Source organism: Oryza glaberrima, chromosome 1, assembly GCF_000147395.1.
Source record: "Oryza glaberrima chromosome 1, OglaRS2, whole genome shotgun sequence".
NCBI classification, from domain to species: Eukaryota; Viridiplantae; Streptophyta; class Magnoliopsida; order Poales; family Poaceae; genus Oryza; species Oryza glaberrima.
The window spans coordinates 4,824,824-4,837,507 of NC_068326.1; the positions used below are offsets into that span (position 1 = coordinate 4,824,824).

Consider the following 12,684-nt stretch of genomic DNA (forward strand, 5'->3'; position numbering starts at 1 on the left):
TGTATTCCTTGCAATGATACCGTATTAATACGGATGCATCAAACATGGTCGACCAAACCAGAAAGGAAGGCAGCAGGCTAGCAGCTTGACAGCTGCAAGCCAACTCACTATTCAATGCTGGTCCACATGGCATTTGTCAAGACCACATATACTTTCTCTCAAATCAAAACCCAAAAAAGAGAGAGACCCCCCTCTCAGGAGAAGAGGAAATACTCTGTTTGCAAACATAAGAAAATGGAAAGAGACGATGACCAAAAGCTAAAAAAGCTAGAGCTTGTCCTATCCCACTACCAACCACTTACCTGGGTCTGACGTGTCATGGCCTGGATATGCACACCTTTTGTGTTATTCTAAGCCAAATCACCCATCCATGCTACCATTTGGCCTCCCCAGATTTGCAAAACTATTCTATGGTGATCTTATCAAACACCCCTCCCTCTCCTCCTTTTGAACACCCAACATACACAGCCTTTTGTTATTCTAACCCATCACCAATCCCTCCTTTTACTGGACAATCAGCTTTTGTTAATAATACCACCAAAATCCCACTTTTCCTCCACTTGATAATGGTGGTGCCCAAATGCAACGGCTTTGTGTTTTAATCAAGGTTATCAGGGAGCACTAGGCATATTTAAGATGTAAATTGGCAAGGAAAAGCATCAGGCATGGCAGGTAATGCAATGGAATTGGAGGGGAGCCAGGATGACCTACCATGCAGGCCACTACCACTACGGAAAAAGGGTGTCAACGAACAAATTCCGAGACACTGCCTGCCCTGGAAACGAATGGTGTCTGAATTGATCACTAACTGCAGTGGAAAACATAGTTGGCATATCATTGCAAGATCTCCACAGGTGTGGTAACATTCCGTAATTCAAGAGGTGACATATGGTAGTAAGATGCAAATCATAATCCTGCCCACCCCCACCCTACCCTAAAGTATACTGTCCTTGATTGGATGGGTACAAGTAAACTCATAGAATAAAACAAGCTTGAAGATACCCCCTGAAGTGATTGCTGCCGCACAACTGTCCGGTTCATTCATCTGGTTCGTCGACAAAAGGGAATTGGCGCTTTCTTTTTGAGACAGCTGGGATAGATGATGGGTCCTGCGACAGTATGCATTCAGTTAACAGGTGTTCTATTGATGGTGAAGAGAAAAAGACAGTGAAAGTAATCTCTGGCTGACTTACATCTAGATAGGTATTCAATCAGTCGCCTGTCAAGGTCGAAGTGCTGGCAGAGAAGTTTCTGTAAGAGAAGTTATAAGAATAATATTAACAATCCCCCACAAAAAGCAATACCACAAAATTGGACCACATCAGCAGTACTTGATACAGTCAATTTTTCACACTTAGGTTATTGAGGACGACTCGATAGCTAACTGATGTTTCAGGAATTCTATCATTGGTGGCTTCAATAAATTTGTCACGTCAGTTCTCACTATTTCGATTGAAGTACAGTGCCAGGTAACCAACCTGGATGTTTTGGCCAAACCAAAAAGGAACTGTGTTGTCATACTGTACTGCATATGATCCTCTCTCGCACCTTTTTTTAGGCTGGCCATTTCATTTTATTTTTATCGGTTCCACCCATTTCAATAAGTGGGAGATATGTTTCTCTAAGCACCATTATCCTGTCACACTAGCTAATCTCCTATGTGTGTCTTCTTTCATTTCTTTTCAGGAACAATGGTTTCCTATTTCCCCTTCAACTGGAATAATTGGCCATATGAAAAGTATATTTAGTGCAAAAGCTGCCTCCCGCCCTGCCCCAGTATGCACACATAAAGAAATGAAATGAAATGAGAAGAAAATGTGGATGCGCATATAAATTACCCTACTTATTATAACATTTCAAGTTCAGTTCCATTTGTTACTTTCTGTAGAATTTATCTCATTTGTTACTAGTAAGTACTAGCATCATACTTTGAATTTGAACTTCAAATTTAAAGGGTGATGCAAGACACCATAGACAGCATCTAGATTACTTTTGAGGAATTATATTTATGTTGGTTTGATGCTGAGAGTTTAAGCATAGGCCTAATTTGCTTATATGTGTAAGTAATCATATGGTACTAGTAATGTTAAATCTTCTGCAACAGGGTAGGTTAAAATTGCAAAACTGTGCCAAATCATACTAGTCTACCCGAAATAAGATGCAAACATGATGCAACTTATTTTGTTCATAACTCATAACAAAAATAAGAAAGCACAGTGGGAAAACAACAACCTTTGTAATTTTTGGCACAAATACTTTTGATTCATTCATGATTTCTGGGAATCGTGCAACTTCAGTGGCCTTGTCAAAGAGTATATAAGTGGGAAGATGATCTGCCAAACGAAATTCAAATGAGAATAAGGAACCATTTTGAAAGAAACAGACACAAAATTCTGAACACAATACAGTAAAGAAATGCAGGCACTCCATATCAAGTTGAGAAGAGCAATACTGCACAGAATAAGACTAGAAATTTACCCCACATGGATATTCCAAACTTTGCTGCAGCATTTGGAAAATGCCCAAGATCAATTATTCCAAACGAAATGTTCTTGTTAGAGTATCTGCATTAATAAAGTGTGAACATGATTACATAAAAAAGTATGAAATATACTGTACTCAGGACAAAAAAAGGTACTTTGAAGATTATTAACTAATTATCAGACATTGACTGGGAAAGCACTAGCGTCATTATCAGTAAAAGAAGGAATGCTATGATAAATGTAATGTAAATAGAGTGAGACTGAAAAGTAAAAAAAAAATGTCATGAACATTTCATGCTTACAGATAAGTCTCAGGCTCTCGGAACAGAATATAGTGTTAATGCAGCAAAGGGCCAAAGTACAATTTTGTTGGAGGACTTCTTTTAGTACAAATAGTAGCATAGAGAATTAGAGATGCACAAGCTTGACATAGGAGTAAACAACTAACAAACAGAAATACTTGCATGTTAGAGAGTTCAGGCAGAACACTGCTTGCTTCTATACATGTTCCTGAAAAGGAAGTCCGGAATTCAACCTGTTCAAAATTAAAAAAATGAGCAAATTCTGTTTGGTCCACTTGCATTACTCAATTGAGGCAGTAAGAAAATAAATAGGAGTGGGAGATATTTCAAGCTTAGGCTGCGTTCGTTACTTTGTGTTCCCAACACAGCTGCTGCGCACGGAAAACGGAGCGGTCCATTAGCGCATGATTAATTAAGTATTAGCTATTTTTTTTTCAAAATGGATCAATATGATTTTTTTAAGCAACTTTCATACAAAAACTTTTTGCAAAAAACGCACCGTTTAGCAGTTTGAAAAGCGTGCGCACGGAAAACGAGAGGAGTGAGTTGGGAACTCCCGGTAACGAATGCAGCCTTAGTTACCTCGCCAGATATCTCACACAAAATGAAAAGGCAAAGCATGAATAAAATTCTTACTGGTAATTGAGAAAAGGAAAAATATGATGTGAAACAAATTACCAGCCAAAATCGTGTTGTTGGCTCCTCCGTTAGTAGGCCTTCCAGTTGCAATGGAGTCAAATGATTTGAATGACCTAGATAAAAAAAAAAAAGAATGCCTTCAATCCAACTTAAGAGGAAACTGCTGTGATTTTTCAATTTAGAATCGAAAACGAGGAAAGTTAATTTAATACTTCTAATCAATAGAACAAAAGCAATCCAGTAATTTCATTTTATTTAAGAAGTTAAATGAATGCATGAATAGGGATACGAATGGGTTGACCTATGGGGTACCCATCGACTAACAGTAGTTCATTTTCCTTACAATTTTTCCACCTAATAATGAACTAGAAAGTGGGAGGGAAAACACATTTCTAATAGAATAGTGTGGGTCATGGGGTACCGGTACCCATAAGTAGGCAAACTTGCATCCCTAATTCCCTATGCATGAGTATATTCAAATAGAAAATGAATACTGATATTGAACTAGAAGCCAGTCTGTGATTATAATTTATTCTATTTAATGGAGTTGAAAACTCATGATTTTGCTTTAAAACATCATAAATATGTTGTCCTTGTGTTTGCAATACTGGTCACCCCAAATAAGCAAAGCTTTTAGAACCATCGAGATTATAGACTAAAGGCCTTTTATTCCATGTGGTAGACAAGTCACACCAATTTCAGTTGAGTTTCAATTGGCTTTGGCTCTTTGCTTATAAAAAAGGCTTATCACAAAAAGAATAGAGATAATGGTCAAGTCAGTTCTGCCCTCAATCAAGTATTTCATGTTCAGAGACAGCTGGGAAGAAAAGCATTTTCAGCACAACACAATTATAATTAGCAATTTGCAATCCCACCCCTTGTATCGGTTTCAAAAGTCAATAGCAACCTTTACTAGTTAGCTACAGATTATATCAACTTAATTTTACTCAAATCAATTAGCAAAATAGCAAACCAGTGAAGCAGGTAGCAGGGAAAATATACTAATACAAGTTAAAAGCCATCACGATCGCCCATCAGAATACATTTTTCAACTGTTGTCTGCTGGAGAATAATTAGATGTGCTCATGAACATGGTAACGCCAGGAGATAATACTGCATGGAATCTCGTGATTAAAAAATAGGTGTATAAAACATACCAAGACCATCATAAGGTGGCTGTTGAGCAACAGCATATATAACTGCAGAAGAAAACAGTATAAGCTTTCGTTATGAAAATTTCAAAAGATACTTTTTAGGGAAAAGAAAATCACTTGTTTTTGGACATGGAATAATAATATAATTCAAATACAGCTGAAAACTCAAATGAGAAAATTAAGAAACCTCCAAACTGACAGAAACCAGGAAAAGAAAGAGAGGAAGTAGTCAATCCACTATCAGTGTGTCCCATATTGGATAATCTATCATGGGCAGTATTAATGTGTTTGCCAATTGCTACTATGACTAGCATAGGACTCATATGACAAAAACATACACTTGATATTGTGCTGTAGTGACTGTAAAACCAGATTACTGAATCACAGATTTACTGCACAATCACTAGCATCAGCATCGCTACACTACAACAATTGGAATCAATTGCAATCACTGATAGGGGAACAGGAGGCCACAGATAGGCTACACCTCAAATTTGTTATCAGAGTATGAGAGAGCAAGCTAAACAAGTTGTTCTCATCCTGCTTACAAAGATAAACCAGGGGCAGTGCTTTTGTGGTCCTTCATGCTAAAATTGGGCTATGCATGAAGAAAAAGATGGATAATTTACTCACAGAATTGGGCCAAAATTGTATTGCAGCTTACACTCCTTGGCAATAAGGTAGGAAATGTTGTGAGCACTTTTTTGGGATGAAATTCCACAGGTTTAATCTAACATTTGACACAATCTAACCAGTTTCTTCATTCTATAAAACTGAGAAGGGTGTTCAACAGCCAGGGTAAACGCACACCTACGCTCTCTGATGAGTTGTCCTTGGGCATAAGCATGAAAAATCTGGTATACAGGTTCCATATTCTAATGGATAGACTAACTTGGCTAAGCAGGACAGGGTATAATAGTTTCATCAATCAAACCAAGAGACTGATACATGATTGCTCCAACTAAATATGCCAGAGAACATTATACAGTACCATATAATTAAGAGACAATAGGAGATTGCAGCATTTCATTAACATGAATGTACATCTTGAATAAAAGGGCAAATATAGAATGTACACTACAGGAACTTAAATAGGAATAGAGTATCCTTTTAAGTTCCTGCAACACGTGAAAGGTAAATTTATAGTCAAGGAGGGTACCAAATCCATCAAATATTTTCATTGCACTTCAGAAACAGGTATTACTCATTACGCAATAATATCGCAAAAAAAAAAAATTCATACCAACAAATCCCAGTAAGTAGGAGACAGTCAGCCAATAATCGATAACCAAAGTAACTGCCAGCAATAATCCCTACAGATCAAAATAAGAAAAATTAAAGGAAGATTTACAACACTCTGCAATGTTAATTGTAGAATAAACTACAATGATTCTAGTATTCCACTTTCCCCCTACTTTTGCATGCTATTAGATATCAAACCGGAAATCAAGTTGATCATTTCGCATCAATGAATCATGGGATGAGAGGTCAGAATCATTCTGTATCAATGCACCTTAGCATAGAGCAGTGAATCAGCAATGCATGTTTCCCAGTTTTCCTCTTTCACGATCTGCAGAACATTGAATAATTTGATTCAGAAATATAATCTACAAGAGATTTTACTCAGCTAATTTGCCAGATAAGTACAAGGGGGCACATTTGAGGGATTAAAACTACAATCATCACTCTCACCATCCACTTTGTAAAAAAAACAGATAACTGACATACAATTTAATTATCTTCTAACACAGAAAAAGGGCAAATATCTTTTCTCAAAAAGGCAAGCATCTTGAGGACTTCGATGTGATTTATTTTTTCTACATAAGTTAAAGGAAGTGCATTGAGAGCTCAAAAGTACAACTCTCCTCCCACTCTCCACTTTGGAAAAACTCTCGTAATTAACATGTAATCTTAATTTTCTCTTACACAAGCTAAAGCTAAAAAACCTGATAGTCCAAATGATACAAGCGTTATTTTTGTTATCTACAAATACCATTTTCTTATGAACCAAACCAAAGAATTGTTCCGATAGCATGCTAATGTTATCTTCTTTTACAATGTTTATCTTTCACCCCAAAAAAATCCAACTCCACTAAGGCCCTGTTTAGTTCCCCAAAAACTTTTCGCAAAAACATCACATCGAATCTTTGGACACATGTATGAAGCATTAAATATAGATAAAAAGAAAAACTAATTGCACAGTTTGCATGTAAATCGCGAGACGAATCTTTTGAGCCTAATGTCCATGATTAGCCATAAGTGCTACAGTAACCCACATATGCTAATGACGGCTTAATTAGGCTCAAAAGATTCGTCTCGCGGTTTCCAGGCGAGTTATGAAATTAGTTTTTTCATTCCTGTCCAAAAACCCCTTCCGACATCCGGTCAAACGTCCAATGTGACACTCAAAAATTTTCATTTCACCAACTAAACAGGCCCTAAGAAACAGATAATGCATGTGTGAACATCTTTGCATATGTACAATATATTGGGAAGTAGCTCGAAGTGAACAGCATAGCATTGTCTCTCATGTCAACTGGACAATGCAATTTCACAAATGGAAATTACTTATATAACAACTTCACATGACACCATTGTTACACTTGCAAATATCAAACAACTAACCATAGCCATACACATGGCGGTAAAATTAAAAGCAATTTCACCTAACCTTAACCTACATTCGGGTTCACTCGAATCTGACATTGTTCACTTATGCTCACAATTTGACTGATTCCCCCTATGCAAAATTGAAAATACACTAAATCTCCGCCTTTTAGCATCACATCACATAATGACATTACACTCAAGTTCAATCAAATCATAACTTCACAGCTCCTGTTCTCACATTATCTCCCTACTCCTAAATCAAATTACCAGATTCAGAATCCTCAATCAAGTAAAGTACTCAGCAAAGTAACATTCAGGACAAGCATTCGTCACGAAACACCGTACGAGAACGATCGTACCTTCACGACGAAGAGCACGAGGAACGTGAGCACCGCCTGGATCTCCTGCAGCAGAAAAAAAAACACACCAACCACCACCGATCCACATGAGCCGAAATAGTTCGATCACCACCCAAACGGCATGATCCGGATCGTTTACACTGCAAATAGATCCGGTATCTCATCTCAGTATCTCACCCGGCGGAGGAGGAGGCCGTCGTCGGCCGAGGGCACCGTGCTGCGGGCCGCGAAGTAGGAGAAGAAGGCGACGAGGTGGAGGAAGTAGTAGGGCTCGGAGATGGCCAGGTCTAGCCACGGGAACGGGTGGCTCCGCCTGCTCGCCGCCCCGCTCGCCGCCGGCGCCGACGCCTCCGTCGCCGTCGCAACCTCCATCTCCTCCGACGCTTCTCCGCTCCGCTGTCAGTTTGAACTAAAAGCCCAAAATAAAACTAAATTACGCCTTCTAAAAGGAATAACGTATTCTAACTCTACGCCTTCTAGCAGGATTTCATTGTCCTATTGATAACTACGCCTCCGAAGCGAGCTTACGTATTGACGAATTTACGCTTTCTGGTCAGACTTCTGTTGTCCCACTGACAGGTGGGCCCATCTATCCTTGATAAACCCAAAGGCCACGCACACGAGTCACTGACACGCACGGGCACTCGCTTCTCCACTAGGGTTTCTCGCCGCCGCCGCCGCCGCTCGCCGTCGCCGTCGCCGCCGGATCAGAGATGAGCGCATCCAGGCCGGATCACCGGCGGCACCACCCGCCGTTTCTCCGGGACCTCTCGTCGCCGATCTCCTCGGCCGTGCGGCTGCCCCCGGCCTCCCTCCGCCGCGAGACGCAAGGTTCCACCACCCCGCCGCCGCCGCCGCTGCTGTTCCTCGACGACCTCTCCCACCACTCCCCCTCGCCGAGGCCCGCCACCCCACCTCAGGCGGCGGCCATGAGCCCCTCGCCTCCCCCTCCCCACCGCGGCGGCCTCTTCTCCTCCACCCCGCTGCGCTCCAATGGGTCCCCCTCCCCCGCCGCGTGGTGGTCCTCCTCGAGGGAGGAGATGGCCAGGGAGGGCTCGCCGGTCGATGGTGTCGTGCAGCCGCAGCAGCAGCCGTCTCCGACGACGGCGTCTGGGCAGCAGTCGCAGCAGCAGAAGGTGACGCTCATCACGCTGCCGCCACCCAGGGAAGTTGCGCGGCCGGAGATGCCGAAGGATTCGACACCTTCCGCTGGCCGTGTCGACGAGGAGGAGTGGGTCACCGTTTTTGGGTATGTGGCCTCTCCTCTTACTGTTATGATAGTAGGATGATTAAGTTATAAACTAGTATAAGTTTGATGAAATTTGTGGCATTGGGTTCATATAGTTGAGTATGTGTTATGCCATATTTCAATTAAATCTACATAGTACTGCAAAACGATGATTGTCTAAGTTGATCAGTGAGTATGTGATTGGATGCTATGTTGTCTTGATGTTTCTGTTGTAGTTGAATCGATATGCTGAAGTAGAGAATAGAGATCGTGATTCATTTCAGTAATTGGAAAATTTTAAGGTTTTGAGTGTAGGAAGTTGGAAAAGGAGATCCCAAAAATCTAGTTAAATAGTTTAGCAAACCTTTTTCTTGGGATGAATTAATATATAATTTCACGTGCACTAGACAGTCAGAAACAGCATCCTGATGCTATTCTTTCTTTTGGGGGAATCGTCATGAATGTATCCATATGACCATGCATTCGCTCTGTACATATTGTTCCCTTAATTTAGCTTTCAATATAATATGATTCTCATTGTTGTACTTAGGTTTGTCCTCGTCTTACTCTATCTCGAATAGTTCCCCTGACTTGGTGCATATTTGATTACACTGTTTTACATAATTCACTTTGATAATGTTGCCCCTGTCTTTGTCCTTCCAGTTTTTTACCTGGCGATACCAACTTGGTACTGAGAGAATTTGAGAAGTGTGGTATAGTCTTGAGACATGTCCCTGGTCCAAGGGATGCGAACTGGATGCATATCCTGTATCAGGTAAAAACTTTGATGACTTAATTGTTTTAGATTTGATAAAAGATAATTACCTTGTTTCTATTGCATATTAATAGCCAAAAGAAAAGGAGAGCAAGCTCAAAATGTAACTGGCTTGTAAAGTTGTTAAGTTGTGAAGGGGAGGAGTCCAGTGGAAATGATACCTCTTAATGGCTATGGCCCAGTTTTAATTCTACATGAGGGCCTTGCAAAGTTGCAAGCTCTGAGCTGGCCTGGCCCAGAATTCATAACAACTGTTTGACTATACTGAGCGCTTGGGATGACAAAAGATAGATTGTGGTCTTTAGGAACTTTTTATTTCAAGAATATAAAATGATTTTGACCTGTACAGGTCATGACTTGTTGAGTTGAACCCCTTTCTGCACTGTTTGATGAGGATCTGCGCTTTTCTTTGTTAAGAATTTTACATGTCTTCTGGTTATGTATTATCTGAACTGCTCTAAAAGTTACCTGCTTTTCATTTTGGTCAGGACATGATTATGAAAAGTTTGGAACATTATGTAATTATGTAAGCAGCTAAGAGCATCTCCAAGAGGTTAGCCAAATGGTCTTATGGCTAGCTAGCCAAGAAAGTGCCTAGCCATATTTCCTGTGCACTCCAACAGACTAGCCAAATTCCCAAATCACACTCTCCATAGTTCATATTTTTTGGTGGGCCATAATAGTGAGTGTAGGTGGGGAATGGCTAGCCGGATGGCCCAACCAATGGCTAGTCTGTTGGAGGACCTCTTTTTTTTTTTTTTGCTACGCTAGCCAAATTTTGGGATGGCTAGTCATACACGTAGTCTTTTGGAGATCCTCTCATATGCCTGCTCTCTGCTAGTTTTGGTCTCTCTGCATTTGTTTCAGAATTTAAATTGTTTAGATGTGAAAACAAATCAACACTAAACCAAAAGATGGATGGTGGCACAGACGCACAGTTTGTGATTTGTGGACCTAGTACATGACAATATCTCATGCATGAACTATGAGGTGACAATGTGGCTCAAGGGTCAATATTTCCCTTTCATTTGATCGTCATGTGTATTTTGTTAGGATAGATCGCAGAATTCAGATGTAGTATGATAACAGTACATTGATGTGATGAGCTTTTCCTACCAGCAATAATGTTCGTATGTAGGGCTTGACCATATGCTTAATTCAATCATGATTACAAACTACAAATATATGCGAGATATCACTGAATGTTCCTGTTGCCAGTTCTGACCATTGTTTGTTATGTATGTTTCTAATTGCTGATCTCTATCTTGTTCGACATCTTCCAGAGCCGGCATGATGCACAAAAAGCTCTCGCCAAGCACGGTCAACAGTTAAACAGTGTTCTTATCATCGGTGTGAAGCAAGTGGACCCATGGCAGCGGCAGTACCTGAATGAGAACACAAATGAGAACTTTCAAGTTGGTGCAACAGATCCATTTCCATCACAGCATGTAGCACCAAGTTCATTTACAACTAGAAATGCACTAGCACCTTTGCCTAGCAATTCTATGCCAAATGGAATCGGCAACGGGAGTGGCCGTGGTGCTTCGGGGGCCATTGCTTCACCCACAAAATCAGTATTGTCCAAAGTTATGGACCTGATGTTCGGCCTCTAAATCCTGTTACCAAGTACTGGCTGTTATTCTTTTGGCTGTTCCAAGGCAAATCGAGGATTACTGATCATAACATTTCTTATTGTTGGGTTTTTCGCACCGAAGTGACATTATTGGTCCACAGAATCTGTATTGTACCGAGCCTAAGATCATCAGGGTGTCATACTGGTATATCACCCGGTCGGTCTGGAGCTAGTGTTGATGGTGTTTCGCTCGTAAGCATTCAGTGGATCATCCAATACCAAACCATATGGAAATTATGCCCATGGAAATATCAAGTATCATCCTGGTTTTATACATAATGAAATGATTCTGACCTGTATGTGAATGCATCTTAGTAAATTGTTTTCGAATGATTTGACATGAGAGCCTATATATATGTTGAATGCGTCTTAGTAAATTGTTTTCCAAGGATTTGACACCAGAAATGATACTATTATGTAGTCATAGTCAAATTGGGAACTGAATATGAATGGTCTCCCTTGTGGGAACAACATATCTGAATTTTTTAGTTTGTTCAATTCTTCTCTCTATCTGATAAGGGAGGGAAAAAAAACAATTAGGAAAACACAGTTTGACCTGTGCTAGTTGGCTTGGATTAGACTTTTTAAAGTTCTAATACGTTGTGGAGTATTCTTGATTAGGAACTCAATTAAAAAACTGAGTGTTAACAGCAATCATGAGCAAACAGAATTAATTATACATGACCCTTCATTGAGATAACATAGTTTTGCACGAGGCTCACAATGTCAAGGTCATCTTCACCTAATAAATATGGTTAAGTCAATCCAACTCGCTAATTAAGCACTAACATTAGTAGTATGAATTATTTATAAGGTAGTAGTACTACGTACGTGTTAGATATATCCAGTAATCACATACTTAACAACAAACTTGGGAACAAAACAATTTCAAGTACGTCCCCGTTTCCAAATTTCAAAATCTGTATTACAGCACGTCTGTTTGAGCAAATCAACTATGAAAAAAGACGCAAAAATGTCAGAAAATGACACTATATGACCCAAAAAAAAAATCCATAGCAAAATGTGGGCTACTCTAGCCTGACAAATGTGCCATTTTTGCTCCTTAAAAAATCATATATGTCAACTCAAGAATTATATAATGAACACCTGTACGAACCAAACTCATCCATACAATCAGAGTAATAAACTTACATAATTATATAATGGAAGGGATAAAATTATTTATATCCAAGCTGGAGACCTCCCACATCCATAATTTTTTAACTATGGCTCATAATTATTTCAATTAGGCAGCCGGCAATGTGTCTAGCATAAACCCTGTCTTCTTTGCCAAAAACCGTACACGAGACATTGTATTGTATTGTATAAAAATGCAATACTTGCCAACCAAATCCAACAAAGCTTTTTAAACATGTGAAGACAGATTGAGCACGTACTTAAAACCTATAATTTATTATTGGATAGATCAAATCGGACTGTCTAGTTAAGAGGAAGAAAATATTCTTGATCTATGCTTAAAACTCCATCAATATTGTCGTGT

General features: G+C 39.8%; 2 protein-coding genes across 2 annotated transcripts; one reads left to right on the forward strand and one right to left on the reverse strand.

Annotated features, from left to right (window-relative positions):
- Window positions 1-786: 786 nt before the first annotated feature.
- Window positions 787-7,956, reverse strand: LOC127760806 (uncharacterized). Its single transcript, XM_052285104.1, has 11 exons — window positions 7,725-7,956; window positions 7,548-7,592; window positions 6,092-6,148; window positions 5,822-5,891; window positions 4,582-4,623; window positions 3,464-3,537; window positions 2,948-3,018; window positions 2,479-2,564; window positions 2,233-2,333; window positions 1,194-1,251; window positions 787-1,109 (listed from the first exon to the last, which is right to left on the reverse strand). Coding segments are annotated over exons 1-11 (801 nt in total). The 5' UTR covers window positions 7,920-7,956; the 3' UTR covers window positions 787-1,107.
- A 230-nt stretch (window positions 7,957-8,186) lies between these two features.
- Window positions 8,187-11,949, forward strand: LOC127761840 (nuclear pore complex protein NUP35-like). The gene is made up of 3 exons (XM_052286175.1): window positions 8,187-8,796; window positions 9,439-9,550; window positions 10,834-11,949. The coding sequence occupies exons 1-3, from the start codon at window positions 8,261-8,263 to the stop codon at window positions 11,161-11,163; spliced, it is 978 nt and encodes a 325-aa protein (XP_052142135.1). The 5' UTR covers window positions 8,187-8,260; the 3' UTR covers window positions 11,164-11,949.
- The last annotated feature ends 735 nt before the right edge of the window (window positions 11,950-12,684 follow it).